We start from the raw sequence: 22,132 nt of genomic DNA on the forward strand, positions 1-22,132 counted from the left end.
TGAGCAATAGTGTCCTATTGTTGGTGTCAGTGGGGGGAGGGATAGTGCCCCATCAATGGTATCAGTGGGAGGAATAGTGCCCCATTGTTGGTGTCAATAGGAGAAATAGTGCCTCATTGTTGATGGCAGTAGCAGTATTTATGCCCCAATGTTGGTGTGAGGAAAGGAATAGTGTCTTGTATCAGTGGGAGGAAAAGTGCCCAGAGGGCCAGATAAAGGCAAGCAAAGGGCCACATCCGATCCCCTGGCTGCAGTTTGGAGACCACTGGTTTAGGATATAATTGGGAAAAAAAGTATGAAAATGTAGTGAATATTTACAAATACAGTATGAAACATAAAATTGTCAAACAAAAATATAAAAAAAAAAAAACCACTGAGGAAAGACCATTCTCACAGATTTACAATTTGTTTTCGCTGACTGTATATTATGGTCTTTAAGATATTTAAAGTCTTTCTAAAATCCTATTGTACAGTGATATGTAGCTATAACTAAACCAAAAGTGTGTGTGTGTATATGCATGTGTGTGTGTGTGTGTGTATGTACAGTTGCAAGAAAAAGTATGTGAACTCCTTGGGATTACGTGGAATTTTGCATGAATTGGGCATAAAATGTGCTCTGAACGTCATCTAAGTCACAACAATAGAAGAACACAGTCTGCTGAACATAATACTACGCAAACATTAGATGTTGCCATGGTTAAATTGCACATAACATGTAAACATTCACAGTGCAGGGAGGAAAAAGTATGTGAACCTTTGGACTTAATAACTGGTTGACCCTCCTTTGGCAGCAATAACCTCAACCAAACGTTTCCTGTAGTTGCAGATCAGACCTGCACAACGATCTGGAGTAATTTTGGACCACTCCTCTTCACAAAACTGTTTCAGTGTAGCAATATTCTTGGGATGTCTGGTGTGAATCGCTCTCTTAAGGTCATGCCACAGCATTTCAATCGGGTTGAGGTCAGGACTCTGACTGGGCCACTCCAGAAGGCGTATTCTGTGCTGTTGCAGCCATTGTTTTGTTGAATTACTTGTATGCTTTGGGTCATTGTCCTGTTGCATCACCCATCCTCTGTGGAGCTTCAGTTGGCGGACAGATGGTCGTATGTTTTCCTGCAAAATGTCTTGATAAACTCTGGAATTCATTTTCCCATCAATGACAACAATCCGTCCAGGCCCTGAGGCAGCAAAGCAGCCCCAAACCATGATGCTCCCTCCGCCATGTTTTACAGTGGGGATGAGGTTTTGATGTTGGTGTGCTGTGCCTTTTTTTTCTCCACACATAGTGTTGTGTGTTCTTCCCAAACAACTCAATCTTGGTTTCATCTGTCCACAGTATATTTTGCCAGTAGTGCTGTGGAACATCCAGGTGCTCTTTTGCAAACTTCAAACGTGCTGCAATATTCTTTTTGGACATCAATGGCTTCCTCCGTGGTGTCCTCCCATGTACTCCATTCTTGTTTAATGTTTTCCTTATTGTAGATGTGTCAACAAAAATGTTAGCATGTGCCAGAGATTTCTGTAGGTCTTTAGCTGACACTCTGGGATTCTTCTTTACCTCATGCAGCATTCTGCGCTGTGCTCTTGCAGTCATTTTTACAGGACGACCACACCTAGGGAGAGTAGCAAAGTGCTAAACTTTCTCCATTTGTAGACAGTCTGTCTTACCGTGGACACATGAACATCAAGGCTTTTGGAGATACTTTTGTAACCCTTTCCAGCTTCATGCAAGTCAACAATTCTTGATCGTAGGTCTTCTGAGAGCTCTTTTCTACAAGGCATGGTTCACATCAGACAGTGCTTCTTGAAACCAGTAAACCCAAAACAGGTGTGTGTTTTTTAAGGGCAGGACAGCTGTCAGCAACACATCCAATATCATCACACTAATTGGAGTCAAGGTTGGCTCACTCCTGGCTCCAATTAGCTCTGGGAGAAGTCATTAAGCTAGAGCCTCACATACTTTTTCCTCCCTGCACTGTGAATGTTTACATTTACACATGTTATGTGCAATTAAACCATGGCAACATCTAATGTTTGTGTAGTATTATGTTCAGCAGACTGTGTTCTTCTATTGTTGTGACTTAGATGACGTTCAGAGCACATTTTATGCCCAATTCATGCAAAACTCCACGTAATCCCAAGGGGTTCACATACTTTTTCTTGCAACTGTGTGTGTGTGTGTGTATGTATGTGTGTGTGTGTGTGTGTATATGTATATATATATATATATATTCCATAATTTTTTATTACATATATACAGTATTGTGCAAAAGCTTTAGGCAGGTGTGAAAAATGCTGTAAATTAAAGTGTTACTAAACCCACAAAAAATCAGTCTGTATATGCAGTAAAGTATGTTTGTCATACTCACTGTGGTACCTAAGGGGTTATCCTCCACAATGTGTAAAAAGACTGTTTGATCCTGAGTTCTCTGATCCTCTCCTTTTACTGTCCCTAATTGATATGCTGATAGTACAGAGCTCTAGGAATCACTCTGCACATGCTCAGTTTGCTGTGTATTGCTAGAGAGTTTTTTGTTTCTTTGGGAGGGTGTATGGAATCAACACAGGGCCAATCAGCACTGTCCAGACAGAGGGTCAAGAGTTATGAAGACTCATAGGACAGTCAGAGGAGAATGAAAAGTCTTTCTACAAGCTTTAATCAGTGCTCTGCTGGACGCTGACAGAAGTCACAAGACTGCTATATACTGCTCAGGAGAAAGGTTATTTAGCAATTTTTATTTGTTAAAATAATTGCATTTCCATGTTCTGTGGGAGACCAGATATAGTGAATGCAGGGTCATGGGTTTAATAGCACGAAGAAGGTTGTCAGAAATAGAAGTGCTAATAGCTTATTTTTTCAGTAAACGAAATAGAAAGTAAATGAACAGAAGAGAAATCCAAAACAATATTTGGTGTGAGCACTCTTTGCCTTCAAAACAGCTAGGTACACTTGCACACCGTTTTTGAAGGAACTCTGCTGGAAGGTTGTTCCAAACATCTTGGAGAACTAACCACGGATCATCTGTGGATGTAGACTGCCTCAAATCCTTCTGTCTCTTCATGTAATCCCAGACACACTAGAGGATGTTGAGATCAGAGCTCTGTGGGGGCCAAACCATCACTTCCAGGACTCCTTGTTCTTTATGCTCAATATAGTTCTTAATTACATTGGTTGTATGTTTGGCATCATTGTCTTGCTGCAGCATAAGTGTGGAGTCAATCGCACTCCTCCCTGATGGATAAGTATCTGCCTGTATTGCTCAGCATTGAGGACACCATTGATTCTGACCAAATCTTCAACTCTGTTGCAGAAATGCAGCCCTAAAATTGCAAGGAACCACCATTATGCTTCACTGTTGCCTGCAGATACTCATCTTTGTACTGCTCTCCAGTCCTTTGGCGAACAAACTACCTTCTGCTATAGCCAATTATTTCAAATTTTGACTCATCAGTCCAGAGTACCTGCTGCCATTTTTCTTCACCCCAGTTCCTATGTTTTCATAAATAGTTGAGTCACTTAGCCTTGTTTCCATGTTTGAGGTAAGTCTTTTGGCCAGAATTCTTCCATGAAGACCACTTCTGGACAGACTTCTCTGGACAGTAGATGGGTGTACGTGGGTCCCACTGGTTTCTGCTACTTCTGTGCTGATGGCACTGCTAGACATTTCCAATTTCAAAGGGAAGTGAGCATGAGGTGTCTTTCATCTGCTGCATTAGGTTTCCTGACAACCACTGCACGGACCTCAGCTTTGTCCATTTCTTTGTGCTTTTGCAAAAGAGCTTGAACAGCACATCCTAAAACCTGAGTCTGCTTTGAAATATTTGCCTAGGAGAAAACTTACTGATGCAGTATAACTACCTTGCGTCTTGTTGCTGTGCTCAGTCTTGCTATGGTGTATGACCTGTGACATGAAACTGTCTCACCACAGTAGCAGAGTATGGCTGTTCCTCACCCAGGCTTAAACCTCTTCCATTTCTGTTTCAATTAATGACTGTGTTTCAACCTACATATGAAATTGATGATCATTAGCACGTACTCAGTATAATTGTTAATCATACACCTGCCTATAATCCTACAAAATCCCTGACTTTGTGCAAATGTAAGAATTGATCCTGGTTTGAAGCCAAAGGGTAGTCACACCAAATATTGATTTGATTTAGATTTTTCTTCTGTTTCTTCTTTGCATTTTCTAAATTGATAAAAATAAGCAATCAAAATATATATATTGAAAGCATTCTTACGTTACAGCATTTCTTTCCTGACTAAACGTTTTGCACAGTACTGTACAGTTAAGTGTTATTATCCCTGTTACCTGCTAAACATGACTCCACTTTACAAACATGGATGGAGCCAAGTAAACAAATATTAAAGCCAAGTATATTACTGGAAAGGCATCAGCAACCCTGCCACAAACCTATCAATAAAGGTAACTTACAGTCTGCTGTTCTATCTCTTACTGCTACAGAGGATGTTCTACCTCCAGCTCCAGGAATTTCGGCAGGTGACGGTCCTGTAAAAATCAGAGCACAACCAAATAGAATTAAAGAACTCAAAAGTGTTTATGTACAGTTATGAACCGTGCGATTGTTGAGATCATAAAATATAATTTTATAACAATTTTTTTCTTCATATCTAAAGCTGTAAGGACTGCTAATATTTAACCCAGTTGGTCTCCATAGCTTGCCAACCAAATTAGACTGTTGTTTGTATTTGCCTTGCTTTAAGATACATTTATAAGGTTTTCCCATGTGTTCAGAGAAGAAAAAAATACTTTTTTTTGTTTGTATAGATATGAAATGTTGCATTTTTATTTGCAGCCTTCGAGTGGCATTCTAGGCTCCTTTTTCACTTGTTTCCCAGACTAATCACAATGAAAATGCAGCACTAATCTACACAATAGAAACTTCACCATTGTTTCACATTAGATGTTTATAATGTCAAATGCATGTGCCACTTTTTCTCATGCACCTTGCAGCTCCTGGTCTTCAGTGGGCCAATCATCATACAATGTAAAAGAAAAGAGACCTAGAGTGCACTGGCACAGTGAAGATAGTATGAACTTAAAAAAAAAATAAGTCTTAAAAATATGTAATCACGAGTATTGTAAGCAATACACAGAAAATTACAAAAAAAACCTCCCTCCATTTAAAATGCTACACTTGGCAGAGCTCCAGGGCGAGTCCACACTAATGCGTTTCTAGGGCCACACCCTCTTCCTAAGAGATGACAGTAATCAGACACATCCCTTTCTTAAAGCTAAACTCCTCCTCTTTTGTGGGCAATATGTGCAAGAGAGGCATATGGAGGACAAGACAGTGAGCAGATTGTGTAGCAGTGAGGTCTGGAGGTATAAGAGGTGCAGTATACACCGGCGAGCATTGTGAAAAGAACAGCAGACTGTGCAGGGGAAAAGTGTGGAATATATGACAGCAGGGAGAACAGTTTACATTTGGACTAACAAATGATGTTTACTGATCTTTCTATGATTAGCAAAAAATTAATTACAAATATGGTCATAGTCATAGAGATGAAAAACAGGAGTTGAGAAATGGTGCCACAAAAAGCATTTGGAACCTACTTGCAAGATCAATAAATAATAGAGCTATAGCACCTAAACCAACCTCTTTAAAGAGGAGGAATAGAGGTTAAAATCAGTGTCGGGTCAGGAAACTAGCCACTAAAATTGAAGTTGGTTGTTTGTACCTTTTCTAGCAAGGATGCCCCCTTCCTCCTGAACCATACCGGGTAACATGCCCTGCAGAAGAAAAAAAACAATGTGGGATCCCTCTTATAATCCAACCTGATCCCTATGTCAGATAGGGTTCTGGTATGGGTTTTTAAGGGGGGGACTGCAAAGGATGGATCCTATGAAACCACAAATCTATACAGACCTGCTGGTATTGGAATGACCGGCAGTCTCACCCTGGACTCCCCCCCCAGACCTGCCAACACAAACATGATGACCCCTAGTGACCGTTCTGCCTCTCAGAACTCCCATGGCAAATGAGGGCTCCTGAGTCAGCAAGTCATGAGCAGGGGTGGACTGACCATTTGGAAACTCAGGCACTGCCCGAGGGCCCGGGGTCAGTAGGGAGCCCCATGAGATGCCCCTGGTACCTTTTTCATAGGCTTTTTTGAGTTTGGGCAAGGACACAGGGGCCCCATGATCCCCTATTGCCCGAGGGCCATATGAGTTGTCAGTCTGCCCCTGCTCAAGAGTGAGGTCTTGTTCACACCATACATGCAGAAAAATGATGGAAACTGATGTGCAGATTTCACTTGCAGATACATCAGTTTTCATGCGCTCTCCAATGAGTCTTATACACGCTGCAGGTTCCTCTGCAGGAAAATCTGCACATGATACAGGGCGCATATAGAACAATGGATTTTGTTCTGCCCTTGCACAACCCGTGCAGAAAAACTTAGGTCTCTGCACCATGTTGTGAATGAGGCCTAAATGTCAACAAATCGCTGGGCTGATGTAATTGTCATGACCATATTTAGCCAATAATGTCACCTGAGAAATCTGCTTGGCAGCTTGTTTACAATTTGAAACAATCCACCTGGTAGACACCCAGAGACCTCATTTAGTAGTGGTAGTGATTAATACCACCACTGAGTGATTGACTTCTGGCTGCAGCATCTGGAGGTTGGGAGGGGCGGGCCAGCTGGCCATTTAGTTTGCCTATATGATGAACTGTGAGCAGCTTGAGTTTGGGTCACAGTCGACTGAATCCAAAGCTTGTTCTTAGTTTTGTTTTTCGTTTTGCTAGCTAACACCTTTGGATATATATTTTGAAGACTTATTTACTGATGTTAATTTTATCTTCGTGATGCCAGTGCATGCTGGGTCTCATTTCTCCTACATTGTTTGCTAGACTACCCTTTATCTGCTTCATTTTTTTTTTTTCACTAAGCTCACTTTATACACAACAGAATAGCTAAAACTCAAATGTAAACATGCTTACGGGGAAATAGGGTATTTTTCAAAATGTTTTCTACTGTTTTATATTTTTCATTACTTTTATTTAGCCCTCTTTTGGGTTGTGAAAGGGCTGCAAGGATTTCCATGCCAGGTCAGCTTTAGAAAAGTAATGAATACTTCACATGACTGAAACTCAAATTAAAAGCCTGGAGTACCTAAACATTCTCTCTGCATCAGAAATTTATTTTTTAACCATTTCTGCAAACACTTCATATTCCAGAATTTGTCTTTACATCTACACTGTAAACATCCAACAAAATGGATTATTTAGTTGTGTAGCACATTCCTAGATAGCAAGGCAGAGCTAGATTCTAAACTGTTAGTCAGATGTTAAATAGCAGCCTGTGGTAATAGTCAGAGGGAGGTCAAAGTCAGGTCAGAGCTGAGAGGCCCTGAAGATCAGCCCTCTGGGACTTCCTCCTGCTCTAAGAGTTTTGAAGAAAATTCTAGAGGCTGTGAGAGGAGGTAAGGAGTGGCTGGTCTGCACTCTTGAGGGATCCTGACCAATCCCCAACAGGAGGCTTGGCATGGGGTCAGGACAGCCCTTAAGATTGACAGAGTTTCCTCAGCAGCAGGAGAGTTTGGGTAAAAGATGGAGCAGTGAGAGGCTGGAGACCAAGAGCCTGGGAGGGAGCCAAGATTAGAAGGGACTCACCTACAGGCAGGGAAGCTGGAAAGGAGAAAAGCTCAGGACCTCATTGGCCACCAGAGCGAGGACCACTTATATAGCAGTGAAGGAGTGGCCCAGCAGAAGGCCTGAGAGCAGCCACCAACCCAGCAGCTCATAGGAGGAGGACTGATTGAGTAGACATGCACTCCCTGGGGCAATAAGGGGAAGGAGCACTCTGGTGGGAAACTGGATTAGCTGCTACCCGGGACTGCCTTACCCTTAAAGTGACAGGCACTGCATCCCCTGCCCAGAGATTCACCCAGAACAGCTGGATAGAGGAGTATCCAAAGTCTGAGGTGGTACTACAGGAGATGCTGGCTAGCTCTCCAGAAGGAAATCTTTGCTGGTAAGACACTTGTATATAGTTCTAGGACGTTTGTCCTCTGTTGCCATTTCCCTTGGGCATCCCATACACTCCTTACTCCATTCAAGTTTAAATTCCCCTAATAAAATCCCCCCAAAAAACATGCTCAAGGACTGGTTACTGTCTCCTGGATGCAAGTCTGAATGAAAAAATGCCTGTTGCCTGCCTGTGCAGGAGTATAGGGGGACCCAAACTTCAGCAATTCCTACAGGGGGGTAGTGTGACAGTTGTCATCCAAACAATCAGAAAATAAATTAATGTTCAAGCAGGTTTGGCATCTCTGTGATGTATGACAGAGGATTTTATGTGCATTCTGAGGTTTCCTGACATTTCCAAAGTAGTTTTTATGTGACCAAAATGCCATTTCTACACCGTGCATGCTCTCAAATAGGACTGAAATATATCACTTGCCAGCCATGATAAGTGGCTAAACTGCAATGAACATTGCTAATCACAAGATTTCAAAAGAGTTGCCATACTCTACTGCTCTGGTACACCAGCACTATGCTGCTAACATGCTATTGATGACACACATCTCACAAGATCAATGCAATCCTGTGACCATAACAATCTCAGCCCATACTGCTTACACTAAACCTCTGTTACCAATGGCGTAGAGTGGGTTGTAAGTGCCTAGGGCAGGGCAAGTCATTTGCGGCCTCTAACCCATGGTCTTTTAGCACTTTCTGAGTCCCTTCCATTATGGGGATACATCAACTGTACGAACACAGCCGCAGGTTGTAATTTGACAGGTGTGTGGGTGCAGGTGTACAGCTCCAAACTGTGCTGTGTTCATATAGCCGCTGCATCCTCACCGAGTAACAGCTGGCTCCAGCAAACTGCTTATTCACAATGTATGGGCCAGAGAACCCATGTGAATGAGCCCTTAAATTTTTAAATTGTCTATTACAATTTTATTAAAATTGATTTTTTTACGATGTTTCAAAAATATTTTTTAGAATTTTATCTTTTAAATTTTTAAATTTAGTTTTTTACAATGCTATTGGGAGGGTGGTGGTTGGGGGTCTTTGGTGGGACATCAAGGGTCTAAAAAAAACCCTGACATCTCACCTTTGAGACAGAAAAAAGAATTGAGGACACATACTCTTCAATTCCTTTCATTGAATGCTGATATGCATATGAATGAACAGAAGATAGGGGCTCCTGCTGTTCATTCATAAATCGAAGCATAGTAAACTGTTTACTATGCTCAGTTATCAGTGGACACAGGAGTGATCGGTACCGATCGCATACTATGTCCACTATTTGACTAAAGGAAGGGGCCAGTAAATTACATATTTACTGGTCTCTTCCACCACTCTCCATCCTGACAGATGCTCCTGTGTACCCACAGCCCCTGGTGGTGGGACAGTGAAGACGGCAGAGCTGTGGGGGGCACACACGGGGGGGGGGCACACAGGAGGAAAGCCAATGTAGGCAGGAGAGGGAGGGGGATCAGTTTGGTGGGGTGGGACTGGGAGATAATTATGGTAACAATGCCATGTGTGTCTCCCTCCAGCAGCTGAAAGCCAGTGGGAGGGAGAGGGGGAGAAACCGGCTTTCAGCTGCTGGAGGGAGAAACACACAAGGCATTGTTACTGTATTTAATCCCCGCCCCGACAAACCAATCCCCCTCCCTGTCCAGATTCCCCTGTGTGCCTGTGGCCCCTACAGGAGGACCTGAGGTACCCCCCTGTTGGTGGCCCTGGATTGAAGTTCACAGTGCAAGCTGCATTATCCTGGCACCGGCACTGCATCAGACCCAGCACACTTAGGATGGTGCAGGACTAACTTTTATGCTCCTTTAAATGTTGAGTCCGGGGTGATTGCACCGGATTCCCATCCATGGTACGCCACTGTCTGTTACCACAATATGCTTCATCAGTGTGGCATAACTGTTTAATTTTTATTGTTAATTTTTGCTGTGACTGATCATTTGTCCATAGGAAAGTTCTGGCCTGAGAATCATGAATGTACCACCATGCTCAACCATTCATTTATCTCTGGGCATATATCATTTTAAGAGTCAGTTGAATACAAGTAATAATGTTTACCTTGTTATACAAAAAGGTTTTCACCACAAGGAACTGTTGTGTCCTTTTGACTCCATTAGTCTCTCCTTACTATGTATTGTTACTGGAAAAAGCTGACCTGCTCTCTTCTACAAAATTTCCACCCAACAATTTAGGGCTCCCAACTCTAGGACATCCCATATCAACATTGTACTAAGTGTCACCCACAGCTTTGTGCGCCAGTTCCGAAGTCTATTCATTTACAGTTGTAGCTACATCGAAACTGTTCATGTCAGACTAATTGCACCTAGGTACCTCTTACATATCTATGGTCCTCTTTGTGGCACAGTTCAGATACTCACCCACCTAGCGGATCCAGCATTGTCCTGCTGAGATTCACTTCTCTGAAGCCACCATTCGGGTCCCGCAGTGCCATTTTCTCCTGTGACATCATCGGGCAGCTGCCGTCTCTTCTGGGTTTAAACACTGCCTCCGGATGATGCTCTACTAGGCCTGCCCCATCTCCTTTAATGAATGGAATGACATACAGTGCTCCCAGTGCCTCCTGGGATATGTGGCGAGGCACTGGGGGCACTGCATATCATTTGCCTAGGGGAGGAGTTTGGATGGGGGCCAAAAACCTCTACAATGAAAAAAAGTAAGCAAACAAAAAAAAAAAGGAGAAAGATAGGGTTGTAGAGGAGGAATCAATTTACAGGGTGAAGATCTGCTTTAAGATCAAACAAGGCCCTAGGCAAATTACCTTTTGGTACCTTTCTCAAGCCATATTACCTGCATGCACCCTGTTAATACATTCTACTCTGACTTCAAAACTCTCAACCAAAAACTAAAAATAAGATTGTAGAATGTAGTAGCTAAGTAACTGACATTTCAGAAGGAGGTCAGCAATGGCAACCTCCATTTCTCGTAGTTTTATTTTATATAAAATGTAAAAAATGTCTTATATTTCAATGAACACAGTATGATTCTTAGAGGTTCAAACAACAAGAAACAGAATAGAAAGGAAACATATGAAAAACAGATATACAGTATATAGAGATATGTTATTAGGTACACAATGTAAAGTGAGGACACAACTCCTAGATTGTAAGCTCCGAGGAGCAGGGCCCTCCTTTCCCTCTTGTATTGAACTGTATTGTTGCTGTATTGTCTCCCTTTATAGTGTAAAGCGCTGAGCAAACTGTTGGTGCTATAGAAATCCTGTATAATAATAATAACTGGGAAGTAAAGTTGAGAGCTAGTTCACTTTCTAGTGCAGGGTTTCTCAACTAGGGTTCCTCTAGAGTTTTGTAGGGGTTCCTTGAGCAATGAGCAGTTTTGGCCTCCCAGGTAAGTTCCCACTGACACCATTGATCTTTTTTTGCTATCTGCAGTGGGTAATTCTTCTCAATGACCACAAGTGTAAGGAGCATTCTAATGTATCATGAGTTCTAGTTATAGTCATTTGGGGTTCCCTGCACTAGTTAGTTGCCAGGATCAAGTTTACATCAATGGTATAAATGTATTTTGATAGTTGTATCAATTAAATAAGTAAAACATTATCCATAAATAAGATGGTACTAACAATTGAGGCAATGTCAGTTTTCAGACAACATGGTCTATTTTCTTCCCAGTACTGGTATTTTTTTCTTATAAACTATGGCTTCTAAAGCAGTCACTTCTGTCTGTCCCTAATGTGCAGTTGAAAATCAAGGTGGTGGGCTAGTTTGATGCTCTCTTGTTCTGTCTGTGGCATGAAGTATAAAATTCAACTATGCAATCATGGGGCCCCATCGGGTATGAAAAAAAATGTCCAACTTTGTAAAATGTTAATTAATTTCATTGTCATACCTGTAGGCCATTTGGGCTCTCCTGGAAACCTGGGAAAACAACTCCCAACTTAGCAGTTCCAATGTCCTGCCTTGTTGCTAACACATGAAAACCACTGGTTTTCACTCCTGCAGCGCTGGAAGTGAATATCCAAAGGTTTCACATCGAAGCAACAAGGCAGGATTGGGGCGTCTTGGCTGCATAGGATTTTTTCTAGAAAATGTGAACTTAGTATTTAATATTCAGTGCAAGCAGCCCAAAGCAGAGTGCCTTCCCATGTCCCAGCTGCACATTAGGAGAGGGTGGGAGTGATGGCCTACTATAAATTATCAGACTGGAACAGGTCACACTGGAACTTAGCTTCCACGCAGTAATATTCCTAGGATGTAAAAATGACTGGTTTTCATTTCTGTAATGCTGGTAGTAGACATCGAAAAGATTTTAACATCCTAGCAACAAGACAAGACTGCATAGTATATTTTCTGGAAAAAGTGAGCTAAGCATTTAGTATTCAATGTAAGCAGACCAACACAGAGTGCCTTCTTATGTTCCAGCTGCACATTTGGAGAGGGTGGGAGTGATGGCCTGCTGTAGCTCACCAGACTGGAACACTGGCAGGCCACATCAGCCAAAAACTGAGGTTTCCTTCATTAAAGTGTTACTAAACCCACAACAGTAAAATCAGTCTGTATATGCAGTACATCATGCTTGATATACTCACTGTGGAACCTAAGGGGTTAATCCTCTGCATTGTTTAAAAAAGGCTGTTTGATCCTGACTTCTCTGATACTCCCCTTCTTCCAGTGTCCCCCTCTTATCTCCTGATAAGACATATCGAGTGGAGTCACTCTGCACATGCTCGGTTTGGTGTGTATTGCTAGAGAGGTTGTTTTTTTTTCTTGGGAGGGTGTGTGTGATTAGCACAGGGCCAATCAGCACTGTCCAGACAGAGGTCAGGGGTCCTGCAGCCTCCTAGAGCATAAAGAAAAACCCTCCTACAAGCTTTAACTAGTGCTGTGCTTGACACTGATAGAAGTCACAAGACTGCTCTAACTGTTGATGGGAAAAGGTATTTAGTAGTTTATATTTACTAAAATAATTAAATTTCATGTAGTGTGTACTGTGAGAGACCAGATATAGTGAATGCAGGGTCCTGGGTTGAGTAACACTTTAATGGAACATTATTAAATGTAAAGAAAATACTTTTGTTTAACGTGAATCGAATGTGTTTGTGCTAAGTTTCCCTTTGAGCAGCAGATACAGACTGACTACAGGCCCATGTTTTTTCGGAGACACACATTTCTAGGTTAACCCACTTTGGTAAATGGTGTTTTGTGTAAAATATATGTATGACATTAGGTTGGGAATACAGGGCATGTTTTTAATGAATTACATTTCAGTCAAGTCACTGCTCTTATACAGTTTCATTTATAGCAGTGTGGTCTGACAAGAAGCTCAATGAGCCTTGTGTGAACTTATGATGGCCTTTAAATCTGTGGAATTCATATATTCATTATCAGGCCATAAATACTTTGCAGACACCAGATACCGGGTCCCTTTAGGTATGTCCTGTCTCATGTTACTAGTCCTTGCAACCTAATGAATATGTTGTCACCTAAATAAGACTAGGAAGCAGGTCATGATCCTTCTGGCATAACTTTGTGGTCAGGCAGCCTTACTGGAAAAAAAAAGAGAGGACATTGTTAGTGACGAGCAGGCTACTGTCACAGAGATGACACTAGAGCTTGCACCCCCTAGCTTTGATGAATCCAGAAGCTGGTGGTTTTTGAGGTTCCTCATGCTGTGGTGAAAGTAATCAGAAAACAGTCTGACTCCTTTAAATATCACTGTTGTCCATGAAGTATGAATGGCAGATACCAGAAGGATCTCAGTTTAAAAATGTGATATTCTTAATAAACACTCACCAGCCACTTGATTAGGTACACCTTGCTAGTGCCAAGTAAATATCCTCCACGCCATTACACCACCAGCACCAGCCTGAACCATTGATACAAGGCAGTATGGATTCATGCTTTCATGTAGTTAACGCCAAATTCTGACTCTACTATCTGAATGTCGCAGCAAGCAGTCTACCCATTCTCCTCTGACCTCTGACATCAACAATACGTTTTTGTCCACACAACTGCTGCTCACTGGATATTTTCTCATTTTCGGACCATTCTCTATAAACCCGAGAGATGGTTGTATATGAAAATCCCAGCAGATCATCAGTTTTTGAAATACTCAGACCAGCCCATCTGGCACCAACAACCATGCCATGTTCAAAGTCACTTGAATCCCCTTCCTTCCCCATTCTGTTGCTCGGTTTGAACTTCAGCAAGTCCTCTTCACCACGTCTAGATGCCTAAATTCATTGAGTTGCTGTCATGTGATTGGCTGATTAGCAACTTGTGTTACCAAGAAATTGAACAGGTGTATCAAATAAAATGTCTGGTGAGTTTATACTTGCTTACAATGTATTTATATAAGGTGACCAGTCTATGGTTCAAGTTCACCAATAAAACAAGGCCGTAAATCTGATCTTAAAATGTATGTAAGATAGTTTATATTTTACATGTTTAAATTCAAGGTAAACTCCAGAAATGATTTGCATAGTATAATTCTAACGAGCAGAGCCCTCGGAATCCTCCTGTATTCATTTGTATTGTAATTGTACAGTCTTCCCTTATGTTGTAAAGAACTGCGTAAACTGTTGGCGCTATATAAATCCTGTATATTAATAAAAATAATCATTCGATTAGTTCAGCTTGGCACAATGTAACTCTGCATATCTTATGGGCAGCTGGAAACCACTGTAGTAGTTGGCACTACTACAGTGATAGTCACAATCTTCCAGGTCTTGCCCAGATTCTGTGTGAGTGTCTGCCCCAATGTTCATAGAACACTCTGCATTCTTTTCAATTAAGGCGATCTGTAAATTGACAGGGTGGAGCATTTGAAATCACTACTTCTCCCTACACCTCATCCAATCACAGAACTCTTTGTATTAATTGAAAAAAAATATAAGGTATTCTACAAAGCAGTGTGTGTGCAGTGGGGAAGCAGCTCTCAAAGAACCTGAGCAAGACTCACAATCAGTGGTGTATTTAGGTTTTGTGCTGCCCTAGGCAACACAAAAATTGAACACCCGCCCTGCAGAGAGTCTAACACCAACCAACACCACCACTCCACCCGAAAGAGCCTTCCGCTACCACCAATCTTTATACACTGGCCATATCCCCCCCCCCCCCAGTGAGAGAGAAAGATACGCACCTTCACAGCTCCTGACATCCCCTGGAATGAGAGTCAGGCTCTGCATACACCGTCAAGCAGCCTGCAGCCTCTCTCGGATCCCACCTGGTCCCCATGCTGCGTGTGTCCCTTCTTCTGTCCTTTCTTCTGGGGAGCAGTGCTGCCCCACTGAAAAATGCCGCCTTAGGCAAATGCCTTGTTTGCCTTTTGGTAAATACACCCCTGCTCACAATATCACGACTATCACTGTAGTAGCGGCAACTGCTATAATGATTTACAGCTTCCCCAGTGGATCATCAGATATGAGATATTCATATTTGCATTGTGCCAAGCTGGATCAATTTAACCACTTGCCCTCCTGAGGATTTACCCCCCTTAATGACCAGGCCTCTTTTTGCTACTCGGCGCTGCACTAATTCAACTGATAATTGCGCAGTCATGCAATGCTGCACCCAAACTAAATTTACGTCCTTTTTTTCACACAAATAGTGCTTTCTTTCGGTGGTATTTGATCACATGTGTGCTTTTTATTTTTCACGCTATAAACAAACAAAGACCAAAAATTTTGAAGAAAAACAATATTTTTTTACTTTCAGCTATAAAAAATATATGGTAAACTCAAAGATTGTTATAAATTTAGGCCAAAATGTATTCTGCTACATGTTTTTGGTAAAAAAAATCCCAATAAGTGTATATTGATTGCTTTGTGTGAAAGTTATAGCATCTACAAACTATGGTATAGATACTGCAATTTACGCCATTTTTTTGCTATACAGCGCTGCGCTAGTTTAACGGACAATTGCACGGTCATGCAATACGGTACATAAATGAAATTTATGTCCTTTTTTCACACAAATAGAGCTTTCTTTCGGTGGTATTTGATCGCCTGTGTGTTTTTTATTTTTTGCGCTATAAAAAAAAAAAGGCTGACCGTTTTGAGAAAAAAAAACAATATTTTGGACTTTTTGCCATAAAACATGTCCAGTAAAAAAAATTTTAAAATCAAATTTCGTCAAATTTTGGCCAAAATGCATTCTGCGACATGTCTTTGCTAAAAAAAAAAACCCCAATACGTGTAAATTAATTGGTTTATGTGAAAGTTATAGCGTTTGCAAATTGCGGGAAGATACTGGGATTTTTTTTTTTTATACTAATAATGGCGGCGATCAGCGACTTATGGCGGCGATCGGTGACTTATGGCAGCGATCAGCGACTTATGGCGGAACTGGCGGACATTCTGACACTGGGGGGAACTTACTTGGGGTCACTGACATCCCCAGTGACACCAATACAGTGATCAGTGCCAAAAAAACAAAAACAAAACACTGACACTGTACTAATGTCACTGGGGAGGAAGGGGTTAACTTTTTTTATTTACTGAAAGGGTTAACTGTGTGCGGGGAGTGTTTTACTAGGGGACCGGGGTGTGTACTGCACAGGGACACGCTGATTGGGAGAGAGAAACTCTTCTCTCCAGCTCAGCATGTCAGGAGCTGACAGGGAACTGACAGAAAGCAGAGCTACTGCAGCCCTGCTCTCTGTCAGTGATTGCCGCTAATTGGTGGGACACAGCCGGTAACGAACGGCTGTGATCCGGCGACTGACATGCGCGGCCGTGATCGGCGGGACAGGTAGGGCGGAGGCGTGCCTTGCACGCGCCCCCTACCTGTTTTGCAAACACACGTTTTAAAACGTGGTTTTTCCCAGCCGTGCCGCCCTGCCGCCATGTTTCTACAGGAGCTGGGCGGCATGTGGTTAAGGGATAAAAAAAAAGAATTCTTGGAGTTCTGCTTTAAAGACATATATCTACTGGTATTTAAACAGGTATTTTCATTTGAGTTGTATATGACTGATTTTTTCTGTAAATTATTATTATTATTACACAGTATTTTTATAGCTCCAACAGATTACGCAGCACTTTACAACAGAGGGGCAGACAGTACAATTACAATACAAATGAATACAGGAGGATTCAGAGGGCCCTGCTCCTTAGAACTTACAATCTAAGAGGGAGGGCTGAGAAATACAAAACGTAATAACGGTGGGGGATGAGTTTTCAGGGATTGCCTAAAAGTGGACAGAGATAGTCGAACACGCTGGAGAAGGGAATTACAGAGAATAAGAGTGGTTGTGGAGAAATCCTGGAGGCGAGCATGGGAGGAGGTGACAAGGAAGCTAGAGAATAGGAGGTCTTGGTAGGAACGAAGAGAACGATTTGGTTGGTATTTTGAGACCAGGTTAGTGATGTAACTAGAGGCTAGTAGTGGATGGCTTTATACGTTGTTGTAAGTATCTTGAATTTTATTTGTTGGGTGAGTGGGAGCCAGTGGAGGGATTGACAAAGAGAGGTGGCAGACACTGTACGTTTGGTAAGGTGGATGAGTCTGGCAGCAGCATAGGGAAAGCCTATGCAAAGGTAAGCCAATGAGGAGGGAGTTGCAGTAGTCAAGGTGGGAGATGACCAGGTGAATTAGAAGCTTTGTGGTGTAATTAGTTAGGAAGGGGTGTAAGTGATGAAAGTGTTTCTGTGTATTATAAAGATATTATAGGTTGTTATTATAAATACATGGAAGCTGAAACTTTCTGTGGTGTATGGTGCTGCCATGAACATTTCTTTCAAAATGAAAATATTAACCAAATAGTCAGCACAAGGTGCCCTCATTCCTAGTATGGATCAATGTGTCTGTATGTCCATTCAGCTTTTTCAGAAAGCTAAAGCTTTTAGATCTAATTAAAGGAACGCTGACATTGGTGATTAATGAAGGCTTCAATTACTGTACTCTCCCCTGAGGATGCTAGTTCTCTGACTCTTATTCTGATGCTTTGACTTCATTTAAGGCTGAGTGGCTGACCTGGAGCAAGGAAAGATATAAGTAGTTCTGACACTTTTTTTTTTTTTTTTTTAAAGTCCGTGGAGGCGCAAAAAAATGAAAAACCCCAAAGTAGACAAAAAAACGTGCAAGTGCAAATCACCATAAAATTATTTAAAAAAGTGTACTTAGGGGTTGTTTTTTTTTTTTGAAGTCCGCGGAAGTGCGAAAAACTAAAACCTGTAAGTGAACAAACAACGTGCTAGTACAAAACCAACACAAAAAAAGTGCACTTAGGGGTGTGCTTTGTCCACCCCCCGAAGGGGTAGGATCTCTACCCTGATCCCCCAGGGCACGAAGCTCCTGACAGGGACTAAGGTTCCCATGTGATCCACCTAGCCAAAAGGCCTGGCAGACCCCTTACCTTGTGGCTAGCCTAAGCCAGCCACCAAGTACTAGGCTCTCTCCCAAAGAGAGACCCCCTAATTACAGGGGAGGAAGGACCCAAAAGGCCACCCATTCTTCCCCTAGACTTCAGGGTAGGCCCAAGGACCCACACCCTACCATCCGTGAGAAAAAAAACCACACACATAAGTGAAAAGTGAAACAAACATGGGAGAAAAAAAATAAATAAGGAAGTAAGTAAATATAAAACAGTGGCCATGCAATTGTGCACTTGCTAGGCCCTGAGGCCTTCCCTTAACCTAAAATAATTTATTCCCTCTGCCCCCACCACCACCACCATACTCCTTTTGTTGTTGTTGCACAATAGGGAGAGTGTTCTGATCCAATTGCAAAGGACCATGGTCACTCTAATTTGCATACCTTTCCTCAACCCTCAAGAAGTGTGGGATTATAAAAAAATATGCAAATTTGTCTGACATTCCCCACCCAGAAAACCCCTACTTTTTCCCAGATGTCCGCTCAGTTTGTTGGATCGGACACGCACTGGGGCACAAGGCTCCTGACAGGGACTGAGGTTTCCACATGGTCCACCTAGCCAAAATGCTTGGTGGACCCCTTTCCTTGTGGCTAGCCGAAGCCAACCAGCAAGTACTAGGTCCAGCCAGGGGCCAGGCTAGGTGGACCATGTGGAAACCTCAGTCCCTGTCAGGAGCCTCGCGCCCCAGGAGGTACCCCTTCAGGGAGTAGACAAAGCACACCTGTAAGTGCACTTTTTTGTGTTGGTGTTTTGTAATTGCAATTTTTTTGTTCACTTACGGGTTTTTCATTTTTTTCGCACTTCTGCGGACTTTAAAAAAAAAAATGATGGTAAGTAGCAAATATGCTAATTAGATACAATGCTCTCCCTAAGTTAAACCAGTATGGTTCAAACTATTTTAACTTAGGGAGAGCATTGTATCTGATTAGCATATTTGCTACTTACCATAAATTGGGAACCTGAGACTAGGATGATGCATAGTTTATGAAATAATATCACAGATCCCCCCATTGAGAGAGAGAGAGCAAAAATGCTAATTAGATACAATGCTCTCCCTAAAGTAATATATAAGGGCCAAAAACATCATTATTCAAGGAAGGAGGGGAGATCTGTTGGATCAGTGCGTGTCCGATCATGTCAGACAAGTTTGCATATTTTTGAATAATCCCGCGCGTCTTGAGGAAAGGTATGCAAATTAGGTGACCATGGTCCTTTGCAATTGGATCAGAACACTCTCCCTAATGTGCAACAACAAAAGGAGTATGGCATGTGGAGGGGAATTTTTTTTTGGGCTGAGATAACACTTTTTTTTGTGTTTGTAAGTGAACAAATACTGTGCACGTGCAAAATACCGATTTTTTTGTTGCCCTGAAGTCTAAGAGGAGGATGTGTAGCCTTTTGGTTTCTTCTTTCCCTGTTCCTGGAGGGGTCTCTCCTCGGGAGACCTAGTATTTCTGGACACATAGGGAAGACAGATGTCAAGCATTTTCATGAGGAGGCTTGCAATGTCACTCCCTAACGTCTCTTGTGACACAATCGCTTTAGGCAGGTGTGTCCTTGTGTATGTTCTGCAAATGGGGAACCTAAAAACAGTTTGCATTGCATACCCATGTGTTTTGTCAATCTTTTGGTAAAACACAAAACATCCCCTATTTGACAGTCCTAAAACTTTCATGTGTGGATAGGTTTTGATTTTTAAACACTTGGGAGAATAAAGAGTTGAGTAACCACAGCAATTTGTTGTATATTTGCATAGGAGCCAGGGCCAGAAAATGCAGGCACAAATCTAAAACACTTGTGAATGTAGTCACTTCCAGAGGTACATACATTAACCCTTCCACTGAAACCAAAACGTTTCTCACTCATACTGACAAAGATTGTATTGAAGTCATAATTTTTCATTTTCATTATTCTTCCACACTTAACACAGGAAAGAATCATTTGTGTACTATTCCTGGCTTGTATTTTAGATGCAATATATTCTAAACAATTGCTGAGAGTAAAAACGTTTGCAGAAGCAATCATTTAAAACATATTTCTAAAATACATACTCTCAGTGTAATCAGTTAAGGTGAATGTATGGTTCATGAGGTCAATAAAAGAAAATATCATTGTAAATGAAGCAGTATGCAAGTGATGACAGATAGATAAAACCAAGGTCCATGTTAAATAACACACACAGGAGTTGATTTACTAAAACTGGAGCATGCAGAATCTGATGCAGCTGTGCATGGTAGTCAAGCAGCTTCTTTCTTCAGCTTGTTCAATTAAGTTTAACAATAAACACTGGAAGCTGATTGGTTACTATGCAGAGTTGTACCAGATTTTACACTCTCCAATGTTAGTAAATTTATTTATTATTTATTACAGGTACTTATACAGCACTGTCAATGTACGCAGTGCTTTACATATATATTGTACATTGACATCAGTCCCTAACCCTCAAGGGGCATACAATCTAAGGTCCCTAACTTATATTCATATATACACATACTAGGGCCAATTTAGACAGGAACCAATTAACCTACCAGCATGTCTTTGGATTGTTGGAGGAAACCAGAGTACCTGGAGGAAACCTATGCAAGCACAGGGAGAACATGCAAACTCCAGACGGGTTGGTGCCGTGGTTGGGATTCAAACCAAAGACCCTAGTACTGCCAGGCGGAAGTGCTAACCATTTAGCCACTATGGTGTTGCCCACAGATTAATTGCAGCCAAACAAAATTCATCCTTAGGGTTGTGTCACTGTGAGTTAATGGAAATCATATTTTTTTGCATTGTTCTACTTTATGGCAATTTAATGGCTTGGTGGTTAACAAAAGAGAGCTACCGTATTTTTCGCCGTATAAGACGCACTTTTTCTTCCCCAAAACTGGGGGGGAAATGTCAGTGCGTCTTATAAGGCAAATATGGAGCGGCCGGTCCGGTATTTCCACCGCGGCCGTGTCAGAATACCGGGCCGGCCGCTCAGCTCTGCAGCGGGACCTTACCTGTTCCTCTATCCAGCGGCGCGCTGTCTTCCCGGCTTCTGTAGTGTGGGCACTGGGCATGACAGCCGGGTGCCAAGTGCGCATGCGCAAGAAGCGGTGCTTTTTGTGAATGGTAAGGCGGTACCTAGGACACATGACAGATCCCAGAAGCCGCTGGACCAATCACAAAGTGCAAGTGCTTCTCGCTCATGCGCACTGGGCACCCGGCTGTCATGCCGAGCGCCATTACAGAAGCCAGGAAGACAGCGCGCGGCTGGATCGAGGAACAGGTAAGATCAAAGAACAACTGCGGAAGTAAGAGCGGGTACCTGTCAAATTCAGGTACCCGCTCCCCACCTCCCCAAAGGTCAGCAGTCATCTGTACTGTCCGCAGTCTCTGGTCATCCCTGTGCTGTCCGCAGTCTCTGGTCATCCCTGTGCTGTCCGCAGTCTCTGGTCATCCCTGTGCTGTCCGCAGTCTCTGGTCATCTCCTGTACTGTGTCTGCAGTCCATTAGTTCAGAATTTTTTTTTTACTGTTTTCTGCCTCTAAAACCTAGGTGCGTCTTATGGTCAGGTGCGTCTTATACAGCGAAAAATACGGTAATCAATTGCTCGTAAACGGTTGATATTTCTAGATTACCGCCCAGTTCCTCTGGTTTGGAAACCCAAATGCAGATCAAAAATATTTTGGAGAAATATTCTGTTGGCAACTGCCTCATTTGGTATCCTAGCACAACAGCAAATTGACAAATGAGATTCTTGGAATATGGCTCAATGATACTTAAAACTGTA

The 22,132-nt window shown here is 42.2% G+C and overlaps 1 protein-coding gene across 1 annotated transcript in view; it reads right to left on the reverse strand.

The window, feature by feature from the left end:
- MYOC (myocilin) overlaps positions 1-22,132 on the reverse strand; it is a 29,963-nt gene that overhangs the window by 6,418 nt on the left and 1,413 nt on the right. Inside the window, exon 2 of the mRNA XM_089671559.1 lies at positions 4,440-4,514. Within this exon, the coding sequence (XP_089527685.1) occupies positions 4,440-4,514 (75 nt within the window). The remainder of the gene's footprint in view (positions 1-4,439; positions 4,515-22,132) is intronic.

Source organism: Staurois parvus, unplaced genomic scaffold (assembly GCF_062004578.1).
Source record: "Staurois parvus isolate SC_StPar_1 unplaced genomic scaffold, SC_StPar_1.0 ptg000106l, whole genome shotgun sequence".
Taxonomy (NCBI): Eukaryota; Metazoa; Chordata; class Amphibia; order Anura; family Ranidae; genus Staurois; species Staurois parvus.